At 40.5% G+C, this 24,433-nt stretch overlaps 2 protein-coding genes across 2 annotated transcripts in view; one reads left to right on the forward strand and one right to left on the reverse strand.

Moving 5' to 3' along the window:
• The window catches only part of Vinc (vinculin), a 61,245-nt gene that overhangs the window by 1,382 nt on the left and 35,430 nt on the right, over window positions 1-24,433 (forward strand). The gene's annotated exons all lie outside the window — the stretch shown is intronic.
• LOC140754876 (uncharacterized) lies at window positions 13,818-15,110 on the reverse strand. The gene has a single exon (XM_073090035.1). The coding sequence runs from the start codon at window positions 15,045-15,047 to the stop codon at window positions 13,818-13,820; it is 1,230 nt and encodes a 409-aa protein (XP_072946136.1). The 5' UTR covers window positions 15,048-15,110.

Genomic DNA, 24,433 nt, shown 5'->3' on the forward strand with positions numbered 1-24,433 from the left:
ACTATTTCAATAAATATCAGAAATGTATATTACCTTAATTCGCAAATCAGCCAACTCCACTTTTTGTCAAAATGTTTTTTTTTTATTTATTTTGATAGCAAATGGCATTGAAAGAAATAAATATATGTAAAATAAAAAAATATATATACATACCTTCTTAGTATACACTTCACAATATTAGTATTATAGAGGTTTTCCTCTCCTATGATCCAATCAATGTTCAAGAAATCATGAATCATACAAATCTAGTGGGACTTGAGATGAAAACAATACTCTAGTAGGTACTTGTGACTAATTCATTTATAGATTGAAAATGGAGCTGCTTGAATCATCTATTGCTGTACATAATAATGAACATTTATCCTTATCCTTACTAATATTATAAATCCGAAAGTAACTCTGACTGTCTGTCTGGTTGTCTCTTCTTCACGCCTAAATCATGAACCGATTTTAATGAAATTTTGTACAAAGATAGTCTGAGACCCGAGAAAGGACATAGGATAGTTTTTATCCCGGAAATCCCACGGGAACTAGGAATGGCAATCTAACATTGATTAATTGGAGAATCGATCTTTTGGACCCAAAACATCGATTATTTTAATCGATATTAGTAGGGATTGAGTCGTAAATCAAGATCAAGTGATGATCTTTAGCAAAGTTGAAGGTACGAATTTTCAGTTTTATGTTTGTGAGTTACTTATATTGTTACCTTTTAAATGCGGGCGAAGCCGCGGGCAAAAACTAGTTATATTATAATTTCACTTTTTTAAATAGGATTGAAGTAGCAAAACATTCTGGCCACTCTACATTAGGTTGTCCGTTTCATATGTAATTAGTTCTTAAACAATTAAAAATTAATTACTCAAATTTATAATTGAACATAATGGTTGTTAACAAATTATCTTTGAAGTCCTTTAGGGTCATTTGGAAGAATTAGAAAGAAAGAAAGAAATATTTATTTGCAAATAATACTACAACATTATATGGCATAATTAACAGTAACATGATTCTCAAATCAGAACAATGCTGCAGTAAAATTTAACAAAAGGGTCCACACTCAGCCTCACCGCGGCGAACCACGGCCACTGATTTTCAGTGTGTGTCATTACATCTAAAACATGCATTGCTTTGATAATTATATTCATTTATCTAAATCATTAGATATAATGAATGCATAATGTAATATTCAAAGATATTTCATGCATATAATATAATAGTACAAATGTCATTGATAAATATTCAATTTTCAATTGGTGTACGTGTGATAGATGCTAATGATATGATAGTGTATAAATATAAATTATACACACAAAAATTCTCACAAGGTTGTACTTCATTTTTTTAATATAATAGGTTACTGCCGCTCATAGACATCTGTAATAAACCCCAGGTAGGCTTATCTAATCCTACCTGGGGTATAAGGCAGAAATAGGTGTGCAACGTGCCGGTAGTGCTCCTGGAGTTGAACCACAAAGGGTTCTACCACAATCCTATTCATATGTACGAGGGTACGTTTTTAAGTTCGCGGAATGAGGGACAAGGAGCGAAAATAAAATGTCAAAATTATTTTTCTTTTTCTGCATATTCTCCTGCAAGACGAATGCATTTTTCAGATCTTTGTATTAACTTATTTAAACCCTCATAAAAAAATGTTTTGTCCTTGTCGGAAAAATACGAGGAAATTGCGTCCTTTACTTCTTCGTCTGTAGAAAAATTCTTTCCACGAAGCTCTTTTTTCATTTTTGGAAAGAGATAATAATCGCTGGGAGCCAGGTCTGGACTATAGGGTGGGTGATTTAAAATATCAAAGCCCACCTTATGCAGGGCAGCCAGTGCAATACGGCTCTTGTGTACGGGCGCATTGTCGTGCAACAGCAGGACACCTCTGGATAATTTTCCTCGTCTTTTTTCTTTGATGGCTTCTTTTAACCGCTCCAAGATTGTTGTGTAATATTCTCCGGTTATAGAGACACCTTTATCTTTGTAATCTATTAACAAAATTCCTTCTGCATCCCAAAAGACTGTCGCCATGAGTTTGCCGGCCGATTGTGACACCTTAAACTTTTTAGGAGTTGCTGTACCTTTTTTATGCCACTGCGTGGAGTCTTGTTTAGACTCAGGTTCATAATGGTGAACCCAAGTTTCATCTCCAGTAACAATTCGATTCAGTACAATATCCTTATCTTCTCCACAGAGGTTCAAAAACGCACGGGAACATTCAACGCGCTGTTGTTTCTGAGGCGGCGTGAGCATTCTCGGCACCCACCGCGCGCTGACCTTAGTCATGCCAAGATGGTCATGCAGAATTTTAAAAATGGTTGTATCCGATACTCCAACCATTTCTGCAAGCTGTTTCTTCTTTAGCCGAGCATCTTCCAGTACTAATTTTTCGACTTCCGCTATCGTTTCCGGAATGGTCACCTCAACAGACCGTCCTGGTCGTGGGTCGTCTTCAAGTGAATCCCTGCCTTGCTTAAAAAGGTTGTTCCACTTGTAAACCATCGTTTTTCCAGGGCAAGAGTCCCCGTAAACCGATGACATCTCTTCCATTATGATTTGCACAGACTTTCCATGCTTGGTAAGGAACTTTATAACGGCGCGATGCTCGATTTTCTCCACACTTCCAATTTTCTTCCGGATTGAGTTGTTTAATTGTCGATAGTTTTAAAACTAATGATGCAATTGTGATAAAACTTTATATTTATACTATTTATGAGTCACTTAACACGTACCGCCCTTAACGAGCCCGCTATCCCCCCTCCAACCCTGCCATTCCGCGGACTTAAAAACGCACCCTCGTATGAAGAAGCAAAATTTACATGATGGCGTTACTAATAATATAAAGTCCTATATAAGACCTATCATTTTTATAGCCACATGGTCAACAGTCTTTGCCCTTTTCCAATAAATCTTGAGTAAGTTTCAATCAAGCCCTTATCAGTTCTATTTATAAGTCGGCAGACTGCACTTATAATTATCGATAGGAAGCAGTGGATGATATATGAAGTCATCTTAATTCTACAGTTGCTGTAAAGTAGCTACTCGTAACTTAGACTTGAATCTCAAAACAGGAAATCTAGTACTTGATAAAACCAATTATTCACTTAAAAATCTCAGATATAGTAGTAATAATTGGCTATGGGTGAGTAGAACTCGTTCACGGAGAACTTTGTACCATCATATTTTCACTTTCCGGTTTTGGTATTTCTTATCATAGCAGATGCTTATGTATTGTGCAAATTTAAAGTGTCTACCTATTAAAGTTCTATAATTAAACCGAAAAAAGCCGAAAAATATGGGATGGGAACCCATTGCCTAATCTGTGCACATATGTATATCTACTGTTCAAGATATAGTCCTTTGATCAACATACAGACGAACAGACAGAGGAGGCTAGTAATAGGATCCCTTTTAAATCATTTAGGTATGTATTATTAAAAACGAAAAGGTGTGGCAAATGTGATAGAACATAATGTGTTGTGGCTGAAGTAGTAAGCTTAAAACAAATTCAGATGGAAATGCATTATGTGGATTACGGTCGATTCCGACCTGTAGAAATCTGTGAATATTGGAAATTTTATGAGAGGTATCAAAAAGTGTTGTTCAAAGTCGAAAATTAAAAGCAAGAAAGATTATCTCAATAAATATTCGGGCTTCACATAAATGATAGCAGCGTATAAAAAATTGTGTTTCTTTGGTTTATTACATCATTCATTTCCAAATTTGTCAAAACATAATCTCTCAATGGATCATAAATTCATAATAATAGGTATAGTAAACACTTGAAGCCCACGATATTATCTTATCCATCCATCTGCTCATTTACTTTCCCTACGAAGAACTTCAAAACTTTGACAATTAGGACCAATATTTCTATGAATCTTGACGTTATAGTAGAGGAGTGCTCATAAGAATTTGGTTCACAAATGAAGTCATAACGACACATGGCCTGTTCATTGGACCGTATGAAGTTCGTTCACTTTACATAAGGAGCCATGGGAATATGAAACAAAGGGCAATTATGTGCAAATTGTTTGTTGGGAGATGTGATGGAGAAATTTTACTATTGTTTCTGTATTCATATGAATTATACTTTTTACTCGAGTACGGAGCGCAATTTCGTTCGAACGTGTCTGTATTTCTATATCACAGGTGTGATAGCCTAGTGGTTGAAATTCAGCCTCTCGATCGAGGGGTCCGAGGTTCAAATTCAAGGCACCTTTGATTTTTCAAAGTAATGTGCGTATTAGAAATTAATTATCACTTGTTATAACGGTGATGAATTCGTCTAAATTGTAAGAGTGACGTAGGCTACAATATTTCCTTTTCAGATAATTAGGTATTTAAGTAATCGGGCTTTTACTCATTACTATAAAAAGTTATATTTCTTACTTATATTTATTATTTGTTTCGGAAACGAGAAGACAAACCATCAATCCCAATTCTCATTCGATTTCGTCTGGTCGTAATTGTGCCAGGTGTCGCATCCGGTGCCGTGCGGTTATTTGCGGCCCGCCCTTCAGCACGAAACTGTCGAACGGATTGGAAGGTCGTCTTACATTATTGTTTATATTGATAGCTTCGACCTGCGTGGCATTGTGGCCATCATACCGGAACCCAGAGACTTATATAAGTGTGGAGGCCCTGGGGCAACGAAAACGTTGAGGCCACTAATTATGTCCAAATAAAAGGGATATTTTTCTGCCAAGTCTTTCAATTTTTTTTGCCTAGAAATAAAATTATATCAACAAATAATATCAAGTCGTTAAAAATGCGAAAAAGTACTGTGTGGAAAAAATTACGTAAAAGTTGCTGACCCTTCGATTAATGTTCTCTATTGTTAGGGGCATAAATGGTTTTTTTTTTAATTTTATTTTATTGTTAGGCGGCCCTCTCTTGTGAAAGCCCTTGCGTAGTTACTCCGCCTGCCCTCTCCCAAATCCGGCCCTGTCAGTCCCAGAAAAACTAAGGGTTCCAGATTCTATCCTATTTCCCAGTGGACAACTGCTCGTAGTACAAATAGTATGACTCTTCTACGAAACTTTCATCCGCGGCTGACCTCCAGTAGCACTCTTAATCCTATCCACGTTACTCGTAGTTGGTGCTGTAGGACCTCCTCGGTTTGTCCTTGTACTCCCGGAACTAGAATAGGGCTACGGTATCATCATATCATCACCCTGCATGTCGTAAGAGGCGACTAAAAGGGCGACTAAAAATTAAGGGACATAGTAGCTACATGGATGCGGGTGCAACTTAACGAGTCATGTCACAAGGGTGAGTGCATGATGACGCATACATTATCCTTCCGTCTGAGAACTCCTCGTTAATTTCGAGTTAAACACGCACACACACAGAGTTGAACAAGCTGTTGTTTTACTTTTTGTTTATGTCTGTTACTAAGTAAATTCTAGGTGTTAGTATTCTTGCTTATTGGCCGACTGCAGATTATAATGATTTTCAAGAGAGTAAATACTAAATACTTTTACTATAAACTTTTTGATACACCCAAAGACTTGACGGATTTTAATATATTAGGTGTCGTTGGATTCATCTAAAATGTGGGTATGGTATTGGATATATTTAAAGCAGTCGGTTTTTGTTTTGATAATATTTCTTTAGTGTAACATTATAACAGGCTTAGAAGGTGGTAGAACCCCTTGTGGATCGACTCCGGCGGCACCACTGCCACACCTATTTCTGCCAAACAACAGCAGTGTTAAGCGCTGCTGTGTTCTTGTTTGAACGGTGTGGTAAGGAAGACGGACATACTTTTCCGAGACGAAGTGGTAGCCACGTACCATCAGGTGGTCTGCATGCTCGTCTGCTACTCCTATATTATAAAAAAATAACATAAACAGAGCGAGGCCTGATTTGTATTTTTTTATTCATAGCACGACCAACCGGATAGAGGTTAATGATACTAAAAATCTAGACTCTAGAGCACTGGGACGCGATGTCGATGAGTAGCAATTGGTCACGTACCCGAAGAACTGGCACGGAGAATATTTTGAAGACTCGACTTTGTTATGGAAATATGGAGCGTTAAATTATTGTGATAGCGTGGTATTTTTACTTTCATTCTGGTACCAATTTCACGCTTTTTGGAAGTCATTTTGTATTTAAAACTAATTGTCACTTTAATTGGTGAGGGAAAACAGTTACATGCCTAAGGAGAATGCTCGAAGTTGTATTATTATTCATACGTCGTCGTCAACTTATTATTGTCTTACTGCTGGGCACTGGTTTTCTCATGTATGATGAACTGATGAGGGTTTAAGCCACAATCCACTGCCACCCTTGAGATCTTGCCTTTTCTTTCGAACTCCCATGTAAGTGCTGTCAGGCAGGCATTAAGCAAGTGATAATTACTTTCTAATACGCACATGACTGAAAAATCAGAGGTGCGAACAGCCTGGGATTTGAACCTCGGACATCCGAATAAGGATAGATGGATTACTAACAACGGACATGAATTATAATCAGTCATACAAATATCACTCTTTTGTTTACTTTACATTCAAACATTTATAGACAGAATCATCTAATATTCTACATACTTTGAAAAACAATTCTTAGTGCATTCCTCTCTCGGACGGTAAAGAAACAGGCAATAAAGATAGCATCTCGGAGTACTGTCTGGAGTCTAGACGGAGGGTATTATCGTGGAAGAAATGCTACTTCGTACTTGCATCTTAGTCACGGTTTGTCGGTATAGTCTATTTGTCGTTGATATAGGCAATTTTGAAGTTATCGCTATGTAAGTAAGATGACAAGTTGATCCTTATGAAGCGTATGGAATGCTTTGTTTTTATGCATGTAAACTGTTATAATAAATCAAAGTATCTGTTACTGTAAAGCATGAAGTAAATGCTAAGATTTACCAACATGCGTTGGTAAATTTACGAATTAATTAAAAAGTGACAATTCGGCCTTTTAACTGAGTTTGGTTAATGTTAGGATTTATAAAAATGTAATCAAGGTGATTGGTAAATTTTAGTTTTGTGAATAAACAACGAGTATGTCTATGTCTTAGGACTCTAATACAATAACGATAGCGTTATATGTATAATTGGTTTTAATTTTTTGATGGCCCGCGTGGCGAAGAAGTCACCATAGATAAATAGATGATTGATGATGATTTAGAAATATTTTCTAGTTCTGGATCATAGATTACTAAAGATTACTCACTCCTAACAAGAAAATGTACCCAGTTTTGAGAATTGAAAATATTGAAATAGTTGCGTAAACAAGTTTTGCCACGTCTCCGTGCTAAAATGTCCCTAAAATATTTGAAATAATTATTTATTTATTACGTAAATTACAGAGTATTAGTTATTTATTCGTAAATTTTCTCTAAAAATGTTTTTATTTGTCAAGAATTCAAAAAAAGAACTTACTAAAATAAGCCTTTTGTGGCTTCATTCAATTTCAAGGCGGCGAAGTATCTTTACTAATCTATGTTCTGGATATATGATGTGTGTATGTGTGTGTCCATAGCACCCACGACACAGGGAATCCTGTGAAGCTAGAATGCTACTGTCGCAATCGACAAAAGTAAGTTAAGAACATTTCATCTATTTATAACTAAAAATTACGTAACATTCGGTTCAAATCAAAACAACAGCATCACCAGGTGATACAACTCATAACTAACGCTAATTTTACCCCCTGACTCATCGGTTGCCGTCCGCTATACAGCTGTCAGATTTCGCGGCTACTATTGGCGCCTAAATTTAAAACTGGAATCGACGGCGTTCCGTTTCGCAAGCGTTGTTTCGTTTTATAAAGCGAATAGGGAGAAATTCATAAACAATTCGCTGATGGCTGGTTGGAAATAGATGTTAAAATTTATTTCATATTTCAATTTTTCAGTGCATAAAAAAACGTAATTTACATTTGAGTGCAAATACACACTTCTAAAAAGAACGGGGTACTCTACTTAGGCCTGTGTTTATTTCTTCATATTTATGATAGTGTTAGAAATGCCTTTACTATTTTTAGCCCCAATTATCGATTTTCAATGTTTAGTATGAGATGGCAGGTGCAATACATCATTTTCTCAACCCATTACTGTCCCATCTGCTGAGTACGGGTCTCAACTCAGAAAGATAGGTTAGGCCATAGTCGGGCTGACCAAGGGCGGTTTGGATGATTTCGCACAGCATTGAGAACTTTTTTAGAACATCCGGACGTACTTATTATCTCATGATGTTATCCATCGCCGGTTAAGCTACTGATCCGTCTTCTTCCTCCCAGTATACCTTATAGATCCTAACTGTGTAGAGATCCGTGGCTAGCTATGACACATGAAAAGGGCTTAAAGTTTAATTTACGACAGGTATATCTGAATTTTACGCAAACCATGTGACCATATGGTCGCCACCCACTCTTTCGGCCAGTGCCTTGTTTTCGCTCCACGACATTAACTTTGGCACGTGGTTACCACCTACGTCCATGTGTTACTATGTTCGTTTAAAGACACGAGTAACCTCTGTCCAAGTTCTGTGGTTCATGTTAAAAAGTGGTAGAATACTTCATGATGGTGGCCCTACCCTCATAACTATTTATTTCTAACTACAGCCATGTCAAACGCTGTTGTGTGTGTGCTAGTGTGCGCATGTGGTTTGAAAAGTGTGGTAAGGGAGAAACATATCCGAGACGATTTAACTTAGTCCTCAGGGGTAGCATCGCATCTGTGGCCGACCATAAGTAATAGGTACTCCTATCCGACGACTTTCATGTTGTACCGTACCTTCGTTTGCTATTCATATTATGTAGTCAATGACTTACATATGAGGCAACTGCCTCAGTCTTTTGAGAGTGACGACGCATCTGAGGTCGGCTTCAGGTAGATCTCTTTTGTATATGAAGTTGCCTACACATATCCATCAGCGGCAGTCACCACTTACCATGAGGTGGACTGCATGTTCAATTCTTACATCAATAGTATAAAAAAACACTTTTTACCATTATCTTAACCGATCCCAGTGAATTAGTTTTGTCTTGAATTATGTATCTCTATCACTAAATAACCTATTTCCATCCCATTCTAATGCCTTATCCGATCCCAAATGATCCTCAATATCCTCATGTATCATTCAGGCCAGTGCCCACTGTATCCCGCTACCCATGATTATTCCATTTAGGTTTCTACGTGAATGGAATTGGAATTGTATCGTAAGTTAACTAACCAGTGTGGCCTAATGGTTATTAATTTCGGCTTACGTTTCGGTCTGGGGTTCCACGTATTTTTTGATTTTTCTTGGTGGTCTTTTTGATGTGTGTGTATGCGATGTTGCGTAGACATCATGAAGCCAACAGACTTGATAGACCTGACAATTCTTGTCGCATGTGAAGATTCTTATACCGCACTTGGTATAAGAATCTTCACATGCTTATACCATTACCATAGGTAATGGCTATGGCTTTTACCGTTTTTATTGCCCTGTATTCCAGCAGTGGAGCAATTGTTAATCATTGGAATAAAAATATTAATTACATAATTTTCTGCAACTTCGATATTCAAATTTCAAGGCAATAATTTGATTTGGCCACCGTTTCCTTCACCATTGAAGCAAGTGAAATTAATTTTTAAAACTCACTTAACTTCATAAAATCTGTGGAGCCTGCGATTCGAACCGCGGACCCCTCCGATTTGGAAACAACCACTCACGGCGTTGGCGCTCATTTAGCCCAAAGTGTAGTAACAACTTTTTATGACGACCCCTGGCGGAGCGGTCACCAAACCTGTCTGACGCGCAAAGGGTTCCGGGTTCGATGCCTGGCCAGACAGATATGTATATCTAAATGAAAAATTTAGATTTCTTTTCTGAGTCTGGGTGTTTGTATTCGCCTATGTATGTGTCCATGACACCCACACGATGGGTGGAAAGATAGTGTGGGTCAGTGAATGCATCTTTTCATAAATATATTTCAGTCAGATCGTTAGTAAACTAAGGCGAGCCTCATCTTTCAAGCGATGTTTGCCGACCTTGACTCTGCCGTCGCATTCGTCTGCCCTTGGCCGACAACGTAAGCTTTTTTCCCGTAAACATAATAAAAATAAGATAAATATGAGAAGTAAATAAATATATGAAGCCAACTTCTTAATAATAATCTAAAATTCCATGATTACTGGGAAATATTGATATTTTTAATATATTTCAAAAATGGAGGTCTGTGTTCGACTGTTATGTATGTATGTTTGTTTGTAAGTTCGCGCTTTTCTCAAAAACGACTTATCCAATTTTGATGAGGGTTCGATTATTTGAAATCATATCTTACAAGGAGGGTTTTAGTATAAAAAAAAATTATGGATTCTACCTATTTCTTCTACCACCTATTGTTTTGATGTAGCTTTGTTACCGTTTTTAGAGTTCTTTCAAGCGTGTCTATGGTAACACGCCCAGGAGTGGCAAATCATTTTTTGGCCTCAAGTTCTTTATAGAGTCTGTTATATGTACATGGGCGTCAAGAACCATTTACTATCAGGTGGAGAGGGTATTAATTTGCTACTTAAATTATATTGAAAAAAAAATTGAACCGACAAAACATTGTGAGTGCTCACAAGTGTGAGTGCTTCAGTTGCTTACCTTAGCTTAGAAGTAGAGATTTTATAATGACAGACACTTCAATGTTTATATATATAGAAAGCTCAAACTCAGCATTCAAACTATTTACCAACCTTGACTCTGTCACAGTTCTCCCGCCCTTGGCATACGAATGTTTGAGGTTAAACACTTGAAATTTCAAACATATTTTAGTTTAAGGTACTTCTACTTACGTAGCTGCTGAGTTGTTGGCAGGTTAACGTTAGCATTGACACATTTTGTGAGATGCTTCACTGAATTTAACACAATGCGGTAGATAGATATATTTTTATTATATAGAATTAGCAAATGAGTATTCTGTCCATCTGATGATAAGCGGCCACTGCAGCCCTAGGCATCAATCTCCCTTACCACACTTAGCTCAGCAGCGCTTAACATTACGATTACGGCCAGACAGTATCTAAATGATAAATTTAGATTACTGAGTCTGGGTTTTTCTGTATTTGCCTATGTACCTGTTGTCGCGGGGCGCTGTGTTCGGCGGTGTGGTGGTATGCCACGCCGCCACCTAACCTGCGACCGTATAGGGGTGCGGGCGTGATGTTGTACGGACGGCCTTCTTCCGTCCGGCGCCGGAAGCCCGCTCGTGGTGATAGTCGTCGCGTCGGGGAGTTGCGCCTGTCCCGTGCCGTAGAGAGGGTAGGTGCGGGGAAGGGGTGACGTGCAATAGAAACAATAATTGACGTGCAATAGAAACAAGAGTGTAGGCCAGCCAAAGCCTCTTCCCTATCCCGACCTAACCCCTACTTCCTCTTCTTGCGCAGGAACGCTTCCGTCTTCAGATTTTCCTTCTTCTTCCCCAGGAGTCTTCTTCTTCAGGAGTCTTCTTCTTCTTCGGGAGTCTTCTTCTTCTTCAGGAGTCTTCTTCGTATTCTTCTCTGCTGAGACCATGCTTAGGCCGGAAAACTGGTTTTCTGAGCTACCCCAGAGCAATACCGTAAAGAGAGCCGCGCTTTTTTAGGCCCATTTTCGTGTCATTTTCACTTTGGCTGACCTAGTTTTCACTCATTCTTTATTCATTTCCAAAAGTTACACATATGTATTATACATTGTTGGAATCCTCATAATTAGCCCTATCTAGCTACATAAGTTACATTATCATACCTAAATTAGTTACAAAGTTATTCGTGAAAATATTCCAAAAATGTACATCTTACGTAATTTCACATGTCAATATTCCTAATTATCTCGAAATTATCACAATTGATTCTTACTTATCTTATATCAATATGATGCTAGAAACATATTCTAGGAGATAACATAAACTTTAAAAACATAAAACATGTATAAATCTCAAAATCTTAACCTACAATACTATTTTCATAAAAATACGTAAAAACTCTAATAAAATACAACAAATGCGACCGATAGCGCCATCTACCGTGTCTTATCCTAAAACTTAAAACTTACGTAACTTATATAAACATATTTAGTCAGACTTGAAACACAAGTTAATTACAATTATTCATAAAATATCGTTAGTTAGTCGCCGACATCCTCCCCCTCGTGCGTAGCACCAACTCCTGGCCCGGCGACTCCATGCTCGTGGCTCGACGTGACGACCGCCTCCCCGCAGTCTGGCTCGCTGGTCGATGCTCCACCGCCTGTGTCGTCGACCGCTTGCTGTTCATCACGTCGTGCTGGTACCAGTAGCACCAACTTGGAGCTGGGACGTTTCAACACGCCCCCCGTAGTGCGCACCTCCAATACCCTGGTGCGACCGTCGGGCCCAGGGAAGGTTCGGACCACCTCACCCCTCGGCCAGGCTTCTCGTGGCAGCGTGGAGTCCACTATTAGGACCGTGTCTCCACACTGCAAGTCCCTTGTGGCAGCTCTCGCATCGACTCTTCTCGGGATCAGAGTTGGAAGATACTCTTTCACCCATCTGCTCCAGAAGTGGTCGGCTAGTCGCTGCGCCGTCCTCCATGTGCGCCGGCCGGTGAGGTCTTTGTCGATGAATGTCCCCAATCTTGTGCCGCAGGATCTCCCAATTAAGAAGTGATTGGGAGTGAGGGCACCTTCTTCGTTGTCTTCGTCGGCTTCGATGAGAGGTCTTGAGTTCACCAGGTGCTCCGCCTCCAGTAGCAGAGTGTGCAGGACTTCTTCCTTGGGATGCCTTTCCTTGAGGGTGACCGCCAAGGCCGTTTTGATGGAACGGACCAGGCGCTCCCATGCCCCGCCCATGTTCGGAGCCCCAGGCGGTATGAATTTCCACCTGACGCTCATCCGCTCGACTGTGGTGATGAGGTCTTCCTTGTTGAGGCTGGCGAGGGCTTCTTGAAGTTCCTTGTTGGCCCCCACGAAGTTGGTGCCGTGTCGCTGAAGATCGTCTTCGGCATCCCTCTTCTTGCTGCCATTCTTCGTAGCGCCAGGATCATGGAGTCCGTTGACAGAGATGCTGCCAGTTCCACGTGGACGGCTCTGGTTGTGAGGCACGTAAATAGAGCGCCCCACCTCTTCTCATGACGCCGACCCACCGTGATGCTCATGGGCCCGAAGTAGTCCACGGCGGTGCATGTGAACGGCGGTTCCCCATGCCGTAACCTTTCCAGCGGGAGATTCCCCATCGGCTGGAGTCGTGGCGTGCCGTGGTACACCTTGCACCACTGACACCGATGAACCGTCGCCCTCACCGCAGACCGTAGTCCCAGGATCCAGTAGCGCTGCCTCAACTCGTTGATCACCGTCGCGTGGTTACCATGGTTGAATACTTCATGGTAGTACGCGATGAGCAGTCTGGTGATGTGGTGCTTGCTGTCTAACACCACAGGTTTCTTATCTTGCCGAGTGTGTCTTGCCGCGTCGATTCTTCCTCGGAGTCGTAGTAATCCATCTTCCATGACGACATCCAGTTTTTTAAGCCTGCTATTCTTCTCGAATGGCTTCATCTTCTTGACGCAGCGTACTTCATCTTGGAAGCTCTCTTCTTGGATTCTTCGTAATAGGATCTTTTCGGCTTCTTTTATTTGGTCGGGTTCGAGGGGAATGAATCTTTTTTCTTGGGTGTTCTTGTTCACGGGCTTCATTGCTACCTTGGCTTTCTTCTTATTTCTTTTCCAGGTAGGATCTTGACGCTCAGACTTGCGGGACACGTTCACTGCGTGTTTCTTCTTTCGGCACAGGTCGACGAACTGTAGTACCCTTGCGGTCGCTCTCACTAGTCGAGTCCAACTTGAGAACTTGACTGGGTTCGGAGTTGGATGCCGATCAACGGGCTTCGTTGCCCCCACAGTTGACCTCTCCTTCTCTTCTCCCGTGTGCTCCGCCTTGACAGTATGGTTTCGGCCAATCTTCCTCCTCTTGTGCCAGGAATGAAGGTCCATTGAACCATCTGTGTCCGCTCCCGAAGTCCTTGGGCACGTCCCTCGTTACGTCGTTACTATCGAGATTCTTTACCCGATTTTCATAATCCTGCTTCAGTGCCGGATCCCCATCCAGTTTCTTTTCGATGTTCCTTAACCGGTTTTCCGCTTGCTTGTAATTGTCCGGCATTTTCCCTTCCTTATTTCTCCATAGCAAGCCGGTCTCGAAGCGCCCAGTGTCCAATCTCTTTGTTGTCTCTTCTAAAATTGCCAGAGCCCTTTCTTCTATGTCTGTGGTCGGTCGACGTGGCTGGATCCCCAACGATTCCACGGCGAAATGTTCCTTGATGACCTTTTCTAAATCCTCCTCTTTAGAAGACACGTGCGCGCAGGTTACGAAGTTCACAGGTCTTGATGCTGCTCCATCGGACCCGTGTAGCACCCACCCTAGGTAGGTCAATGATGCTACGGGTTGACCTCTTTTCCCCTTGCGTGTGGCTCTGGACACGATGAGCTCCCAATTGTCTTGTCCGATTAACAACTTGGGTGACTCTTCTTCATAATACAATTGTTTCGACATTGGCTTGAGATGAGCGCATTCTTCAATTCTTCTTATTTCCAACCTCTGAGGCGTCAGGTTGATGTCATCTATCGTGCGGGCCCCAGAGATGGTTCTCTTCTTGATCTGGTGCATTCCCTTCAATCTGACGTTGACCTTCATTGAATCTTGCTTGGAGATGGTCTTCCCACCCACTGTCTCCAAGGTGAGTGCTTCCACGGGTCCTTTGAGGCCGATTTGTCTTGCAACCGCAGAGTCGAGAAGCGTGACAGTTGACGCCTCATCCAGTAACGCCAGGATCCGGGCAGCTCCCTTCGGTCCATATAGCTCAACAGGAACCATCTTCAAATATGCCTTCGCTGTCCTTGCAGTGTTCACCGGGAGCATGACGTTGTTCGCAATTTCTTTCTTCTCTTCGGGCTTCGGGTTATCCCAACGTTCTTCATGAAGCACGAAGTGATGCCATCGCTTACATGTCTTGCACGGTGGACGCCGACATGTTTCCTTCCGATGTCGTCCTTGAAGACACTTGAAACACATCTTCGACTTGGTAGCGACGTCCCACCGTTCCTTCATTGGCAGCTGTATAAATTTGCGACATTCAAAGAGGTGATGCTCGTACTGGCAATGTGGACAGCTCTTCTTTTCTTCTATTCGTTCGGACGTGGTGTTCGTGAATTGACGTCTGGGAGGCTGGCGCGGCTGCTGCGTAGTCTCCTGCGTCGCGTATGGTCCACACCGGTCCGCTTCCCTGTTGAGGAACTTCATTAAATGCACCAGGTCTGGATCTTGATCTTCTGCGTCGGCGGCGAAGTCGTACCACCGATACTGCAATACCGCCGGCATCATGTTCACGATAATCCTTACCATTTCCGGTGAGTGTAGATACTGCGGTCTTCTTAGCCCCCGTATTGTCGCGACGGTGTTGTTCACTCGACTGGCGAACACGCAGATGTCGCGCGCATTTTCGTTGATCCTAGGAAGATTCTTTACCTTTTCCAGTTCCATCAGGATCAGGGCTTCTGGTCTTCCAAACCTTCGACGAAGAGCTTCTATTACTTCTTCAGGAGGGCACTCTGAATATAATAGGCTCTTGATAGCCTCCCTTGCCGTACCCTTAATTGACCGCCGCAGTCGCGCCATATTCTGTGCTTCCGTAAACAGCGGTGCGGTGTCCTCATATACCGTCCTGAAGGCGATCCATTCTTCGCTTCTTCCATTGAAGTCGGGTAATTCATGTACGTAATTAGGTTGCGATGCATTCCTCGGAGCAACACTAATGGCCTTCATGATGGCCTCAGCCAATTCCTTGGTCCCGTTGCTTGAAAGTTCCGCTTGGTCTTCAGGCTTGACGATAGTGACTGGAGGTTGACTGGCTCGCCCCTCCCCGGACGCCCCCAGTCGGTGCCCCTCCCCGGACACCTCCCCCTGATGCCCCTCCCCGGACATCCTCTCCACCGTCGACTGCACCCACGTGTGGATGTTCGCGTTATGCGACCAGTCTTCATCCTCGACCTCGGACTCTTCATTCTCCACCTGGACCAGCTCCCACTGCGCCTTGGCGAGTTCTGCAGCTGCCTTTGCTTCTTCCAGCTGTCGGCGCGCCAATTCCAGCTTGGCTTCCATCTCCCGACGTCTCGTTGACTTCACATAGCGCGTTTCTCGGGTTCCAGCTGTTGCAGCAGTTGGAGCAGCTGGAACACCTGGAGCAGCTGGAACAGTTGCCAAGGTGCCTGAAGTGACTCTAGACTCATATGTTGTAAGCGTACCCTCAGTTGCGGTGCCCGATGTCCCCGAAGAGTCAGTTGTCCCCTGCGCGCTTTCCGTGGCGCGGGGCGCAGTCGACTGGTTCGGCGGCGAGGTTCCCCTCTGGCTCCGTGTGATTGGCATGGCGGCGTCAGTAACCCGACGATATGACGACTAGCACGATGATCCGGCTCGAAGGACCAGCTGTTGTCGCGGGGCGCTGTGTTCGGCGGTGTGGTGGTATGCCACGCCGCCACCTAACCTGCGACCGTATAGGGGTGCGGGCGTGATGTTGTACGGACGGCCTTCTTCCGTCCGGCGCCGGAAGCCCGCTCGTGGTGATAGTCGTCGCGTCGGGGAGTTGCGCCTGTCCCGTGCCGTAGAGAGGGTAGGTGCGGGGAAGGGGTGACGTGCAATAGAAACAATAATTGACGTGCAATAGAAACAAGAGTGTAGGCCAGCCAAAGCCTCTTCCCTATCCCGACCTAACCCCTACTTCCTCTTCTTGCGCAGGAACGCTTCCGTCTTCAGATTTTCCTTCTTCTTCCCCAGGAGTCTTCTTCTTCAGGAGTCTTCTTCTTCTTCGGGAGTCTTCTTCTTCTTCAGGAGTCTTCTTCGTATTCTTCTCTGCTGAGACCATGCTTAGGCCGGAAAACTGGTTTTCTGAGCTACCCCAGAGCAATACCGTAAAGAGAGCCGCGCTTTTTTAGGCCCATTTTCGTGTCATTTTCACTTTGGCTGACCTAGTTTTCACTCATTCTTTATTCATTTCCAAAAGTTACACATATGTATTATACATTGTTGGAATCCTCATAATTAGCCCTATCTAGCTACATAAGTTACATTATCATACCTAAATTAGTTACAAAGTTATTCGTGAAAATATTCCAAAAATGTACATCTTACGTAATTTCACATGTCAATATTCCTAATTATCTCGAAATTATCACAATTGATTCTTACTTATCTTATATCAATATGATGCTAGAAACATATTCTAGGAGATAACATAAACTTTAAAAACATAAAACATGTATAAATCTCAAAATCTTAACCTACAATACTATTTTCATAAAAATACGTAAAAACTCTAATAAAATACAACAAATGCGACCGATAGCGCCATCTACCGTGTCTTATCCTAAAACTTAAAACTTACGTAACTTATATAAACATATTTAGTCAGACTTGAAACACAAGTTAATTACAATTATTCATAAAATATCGTTAGTTAGTCGCCGACAGTACCTATGTGTGTCCATGGCACCCATGACACAGGGAATCCTAGCGGGCTGTGAGTGTAGAAAGCGTTTGTTTGTTTGTTTTCGAGCGTGTTTGTTTGTTTCGTTTGAAATCGACCCACTAAAGGTTGTACTACCTTCATAATAGTATTTCATTGTATACCTTTAGATTTCATACTTGTTTTTAGCTGCATTTTAATGTAACATTTTGGGTATTGGTCTCCTGTACCTATAACCGAAGGAGGTCTAGATTTTATTACTCTACTTTTATTCGGCCATTCAGGATCCCAGATTTTAACAGGTGTCGTTTGATTCGTTTAAATTGTTGCAGTGAAGGCTATATCTTAAAGCAGTATGATTTTTTGTATTAGAAAAAATTCTCTTAAACAGAATTTACATTTAATTTCTGATCTTTTTCCTGTACCTACATATTTATATACAGTTTGTTTGATAAGAACGATTGAGACCGCACCAAATTTGCATGCTTTACCTACTGTTCCCTTATCACCGGGACTTCCGCTGGGTTATTAAGACAAATAACACGCCGGCGTTCAATATCCGCTTGTGTAGGTGATTTGCGCTAAAGTAAATCGAAGTCTTATATATCAACAGATAGGATCAGCAAATATCAGCCCAACATTTAACTTGCTTATTGACCAGTAATAATAGGTCACGCAATAGATGACGGAAAGTAATACCTATACTCTTAGTATGAGTTTTTACGTTTTTTCAAAATTGCCTGTTTTTGTATTTGTTTACGTATTTCCCATATATTTCCAATTATTTTTGATACAGTCCGCTAGGGGCGCTGATTGGAAATGTATGGGCGAATAAACAAATACAGAAAGTCATTTTTGTCAAAACGTAAAAACTCATACTAACCCTTAGGGTTAAGTATGAGTTTTTATACTAGACACTTATTTTAAAAACAAAAAGCTCGACTGTTTATAAGTATAGCAGGTCATTCTCATAATTTAGACCAATCTAATAGGTATGTGTTAGAATCCATCTCGCACTTTGAGCTGTAGGTGGTGCCAAAAAATTAGACATAGGTATAGTTCGCGCCAAACTGCTAGTCCGCTCTGAATATAGAAACGAGTCGCGTCGAATAGCAAATTGTAGATATTAGCGGGACGAAGACAGCCCGTCCACTGCCCGCTCTCGCCCTCGGGTAGTTAGTTGCGTTAGTATGACCATACGTTGCTATGGAATATAATAATATGCTTGTAGTTGAGCGCAACAACTTCACAGCGGACTAGCAGTTTGCCGCGAACTATACATACGCTCCAAAATCATTACGGAGGGTAATGCTTTTCGTGCAGAGGGCAATCGGATAAAAAGTCTTTTAACTTTTTTAATAATATACCCAAGAAGTGAGCCGCGTTTTATTTTTAGGGTGAGTAAGATATGCCTGTCCGGAACTTTTATTATTTTTCCTGGTAAGCCGGGTTGTGCGGTTATACCGTCTTTAATCTAAGGCTTACATTTAGGCGGGATCGCTAATAATACAGACCTTTTTTAAACGAACTCATTTAAATAACTGGCAATAAGTTTTTATCTTTTCCGTAATGAGAATTTTTGAAGAAACTTTACCTGAACGTAAGTGTACAAAAAAATAAAGTTTTTTTTTTTTATAATGTAAGAGTAGCAGACGAGCTTGCAGTCCACCTGATGGTAAGTGGCTACTGCCGCCCATGGACATCTGTAATCAACCCCAGATAAGATAAGATATTCCTACCTGAGGTCGGCCACAGATGCGCCGCTACCCCTGAGGACTAAGCTGGAACGCCTCGGAATAGTCTGTCTCCCTTACCACACCCTTCAAACCGGAACACAGCAGCTCCTAAAACAGCTGTTATTAGGTAGAAATAGGTGTGGCGGTGGTGCCGCCGGAGTCGAACCACAAAGGGTTCTACCACCTTCAAAATTGTTAATTGTTAATTGTATACAAACACTGTGGAATAGACAATTATATAGAAATGGACAAGACATGGGGAGGAAATGTACATGTTATTACCAATTAATAATTAATCCATTTGGCATACATATGTCTACCAATATTAATCAATCCAGATGGTGTGATAGGGGTTTAAGCCATATTCCACCATGCTGGCCTAGTGTAAAATAATAGATTTCACACACTCTTAACATTTTTTTAAGAATCCTCAGGTATGTAGGAATTCCTCATGAAATTAACTTTTACCATCTAAGCAGTATAATTCATTTGAAAGATCTGACGTGCCTGGGATGCGAACCTCGGACCCCACGATTGAGAGGCCGAGTTTCGTACATAGGCTATCTACATGTCATCTAGTAGCCCTATAATTATTTAATCTCTAATTGATTGTAATGAATCCAACAAGTTAATAATGACATGACTCTTTTGCATATATTGCAATATTTCTGACCCAATTTGGTCAGGTTTTAGTATGTGGTTGACTCCAAAACAAAATGTTGTTTATCCAATGTCAGACATTACAAAATCTGACCTTGGATTCTCCGCAAAGTTAAAGGTAGGGCGGCAGAAGGGCGCGGCATTTGTTTCACCCTCGATTTAGGGTATTAGGGTATCTTAATACATAGGGGTCTGTCTATATTAATTCGGTTGATTTATGGGTGAAAAGGGAATTTGGTTTGACGGTTGACGTAAATATTGGGGTTCGAACATTAACTATCACTAAATTCACAGAATAATTACGAAATATTTAATAAATTCATGACTCTTGGTCCTAGGCTTAGGTAAATGACATTACTTTTAACTTCAGAGTAATTATATCTAAACTTTAGACGACAGTCCCCCTGATGGTTAGTGGTTACTGCCACCCATGGACATCTTTAATCAACCCCAGATAGGGTAAGATTCCTACCTGAGGACGGCCGCAGATGTACCGCTACCTCTGAGTACTATGCTGTAACGCCTCGGAAAAGTATGTCTCCCTTAGCAACCTTCAGTGCTTAATAGTTGTGGCGGTTTAAGATCAGCTCAATAATTTCATATTATTGCATTATCATCGAAGTAACATAATTCCTATCAGCTGAGTTGGTTAAATGGAAGTTGTGTTGTACATACAATAATACCAGAAATATAAAAGCTCGTAATGAAATATTTTTAAATTTTCAAATTGTTTTTGGCAATATCTTAATTGTTTGTTTATGGATTTTCCCGGGTCCACATTCAGTGAACTTAGTTCCAGTCCGGTATCGGCGCAATGCTGTGTCCCAGATTTTGACAGCGTAATGACCGATAAAATGTTAAAGGTATAGTCCGCGTAAAACTGCTAGTCCGCTCTGAATATAGAAATGCTCGCAACAACTTCAGAGCGGACGAGCAATTAGGCGCGGACTATATCAACATATTCCTAATGGGAGTATTTATTAAAAGCTACAAAAAATTTGAAGAATTAAAACATCTCTAATGATATCTCCGTTTTTTTTTAATACGCTTTTATTAGCTTCAGACGTATGTATGTTAGTATGTAACGGAATCTTTGAACATGATTTTAACCCCCTTCAAAACGTCGGATTAACTTGAAATTTGGCATACTTATTAAGGACCGATGACAATTCAATATTTTAAACATTCTGACCCGTTATCCTGACTAGGATAATCAGGATCAGCGATTTTTGTTTTCCTGAGACCCGGAAGGTCTGCGTTAAGACCAATAAAGGAATCTACCAGGCGCGCCGATCACCTAACCTGACCTGACTTGACCTGATCTGTCCTGACCTGACCTGACCTGACCTCAACTTCGACGCGTCCGTTAATAGCATCATGAAGCGGTGTCTCATCATCCTTATTCATTCAGCACTTCAACATCAGCACCTTCCTTTAACAAGATTTCCACTATTTCATTGTTCCCATTTCTTGCTGCCAAATGTAAAGGCATATATGATTTCAGCTCATCGTCATAATCACAACTTATATTATTAACTCAAGCTGTAAAATTAATTAAACTACTAACAGTTTTAAAATCTCTGCAGGCAGCAGCAACACAAAGAGAAGAAATTCTAGAATTATTTTTGATATTAACATCATCATGCTGTAATATTAAATCGATGATTGGACGACGTCCTTTTGAAATGGCTAGATGTAAAGCAGTTGACCGTTTTTGTCTTGAGTATTGCCATCAGCGCCTGTTTTTAAAAGATGCTCTATCATCCTTTTTCCGTGATTACTTTTATCCAAGATAGAGGACCTGGGATATGGTATAAATTATGAAAGAAAGCAGTTAGCATTGGCAATTCGGATGTCATTCAACAACTCCTTTGGGATTTTCACGTTAACAATAAAAATAAACACCAATGTAAAACACCACTTCATACAGCTGTGTTAAACAATGACCCAATATTCATTTTTGCACTGCTAAGCAAAAGTGCTGATGCTGATTCGAAAGATAAACTTGATAATACGCTACGTAATAATCGTTAAAATAATCGCTAAAATAATCACTAAAAAATGAAAAATAAATAATAGTTAAAAAAAACTAAAAAATACGCTTTTATAAAAAATCCAACTAAAAAATAGAAAATTATTTTTTTAAAAATTTGAATTAAGAATAGTGTAAATAAGATAAAAATATTTTTTATTGTAAAAAAAGCGTGGGGTGCTTTTTAAGATATTATCAAAATGATAATCCTTCTACTCAATATCTATCAATAAAATATTTATAACTATTGACACCGTGCACCCCACGCTTTTTTTACAATAAAAAATATTTTTATCTTATTTACACTATTCTTAATTCAAATTTTTAAAAAAATATTTTCTATTTTTTAGTTGGATTTTTTATAAAAGCGTATTTTTTAGTTTTTTTTAACTATTATTTATTAATATAGAAGTAGCAGACGAGCATGTAGTTTACCTGATAGTAAGTGCCTACTGCCGCCCAAGGACATCTGTAATCAACCCGACAAAAATGCGCCGCTACCCCTGAGAACTAAGCTGGAACGCCTCGGAGAAATATCTCTCAATTACCACACCCTTCAAACAAGAACTCAGTAGCGCTTCACACTGCTGTTATAATGAAATAGGTGTGGTGTGGAGTCGAACCACAAAGAGTTCTACTACCTTCGAATCTTCGGTTTAGGTTGTAGCGCGGAAGAATAAGACACACACACACATATATACGAAAAACATTACCATACGCAGTCGGATAACACTGCAAACATTAAGTTGCAGATATATTCCATGACCACCCACGCGACCTTAGTATGTGCCTGTCTCTACAAATGGTGATTACTGTGCAATGCAATCTCTGTTTGCTTTAATAGATTAATTACTGTACAATATTTGTATAACTCTGTCCACATTCGCAACCCCAAACCCTCGAGTATTGGTTGCTATAAACACACACTAATGTCCATCAAGACCCAGAAGGGATAAAGGTATGAACTAGTATGGTCTGATCGAAGAAGTACATCGCCACACTAATTTCTAGCGTGAAGCAGTTCTGCATTTCGATGGAAGGGTCTGGAAGCTGCTAACTTACATACGCGGCGACCATCTTAGTTGTCAGGCATGGCAATGCATCTCTCGGCTTCAGACAGAACCCTTATTTTATGTGGAATTGTTTACAGATGTCCAAAGGCGGTAATGATTACTTACCATGCTCATTTGATATTGCAATCTTATACGAGTAAAATACATTAAAATTCATCACGTGTTTAAAATTGTGTGGAGTCTACCAATCGAGACTGTTTAAAAGTTCTTCATTATGCGAGGAAAACCCTGGCTAGCAGACGGTCATAAATTGATGATTAAGAGTGAAACTAATACCGTATTTTACTATTTGTACGTGACTGGCGTATTTCAGAGGTCAGAAAGGTAAATTTATTACACTCGATGACTCAGTAATACCTGCATTAAGTAGACAAAAACAAAATTAACCTCACGTTTTGTCAAAACAACGATGTAGTACAAAAACTTGATAATAAAAACGTGACTTACCTTTTGAGGAGATACTGTACGGTACGTTTTGTATGATAACTGTAAAGGTGGTAGAATTGTGGTAGATGATAGATTGCCACACCTTCTTTTGACTTTTAGTAGCAGAGTATGGTGTTTCTGTGTTCTGGTTTGAAGGGTGTGGTATAAAGCAACGAACTTACTCGTATTGTCCGCTCTGGACCGAAGAGGTTTTTTTATTTATCATGATAGTATTTTGTGTGAATTTCGGATTTCGACGCTAAGGGTCTGGACTCTGGATTTCGAAAGAACATGTGTTACATATGCAAAAACCACTGTTTAATATGGGTCAGTTGATGACGCCTTTAAGATAGCCTTATCACCAATTTTAGTTATAACAGAGTCCTCATTATTAACAGCAACGAACTGAAAAGAAAGACATTTTAAATTAGCAGCAGAATACCAATTAAAAAAACATCGTAGATCATCAGTTGGCGACGTCCTTATCGCCAATTTTAGTTATGACTATGTACTAATTATAGTGGCAAATGTAAAAGTAAGACATTTTAATATGGGTGCAAGTTAGCACACACTTTGATGCAGTGGATCCAGAACGGATGTTTAGTTCGATCACGGAATATCGGTCAACGAAACACTCGCGCCATAACTCAGGTGAAAACGAAAGCTCCGTCCGGTGCCGTGTTTGTTTTGGCGATGGCTTAAATATAGTGCTGCTGATGTTTCGAGCTTGATAATATTGTAAACTATTGTGCACTGGGTGAAGACGTTGCAGATATTTCGGGTGAACATTGCTTTGTTACTTCATTAGATAAAAATAAACTGAATCGTTTCGTGGAAAGTGAGCCAATAGTACAGGCGAATTTTTATTTTTTATATGTTTTTTTTTATAATATTGAAATAGTAGTCGAGCATGCAGTCGCTTGATGATAAAATGTCACTGTTGCTGTCAAATACATTTTTACCTCCAAATAGGTAAATCAGGAGTTATACCTGAAGCCGATCACACAGATGCGTTGCCACGCGATGCGTTGCGTTGTCTGAAGACTAAA

This window comes from Epargyreus clarus, unplaced genomic scaffold (assembly GCF_041222505.1).
Source record: "Epargyreus clarus isolate Ecla_fem2 unplaced genomic scaffold, WU_Ecla_fem_2.2 ptg000031l, whole genome shotgun sequence".
Taxonomy (NCBI): Eukaryota; Metazoa; Arthropoda; class Insecta; order Lepidoptera; family Hesperiidae; genus Epargyreus; species Epargyreus clarus.

Excerpts from the sequence above, each read along its gene's own strand:
- LOC140754876 (XM_073090035.1), bottom strand. The coding sequence starts at position 15,047 with ATGAAGGAACGGTGGGACGTCGCTACCAAGTCGAAGATGTGTTTCAAG.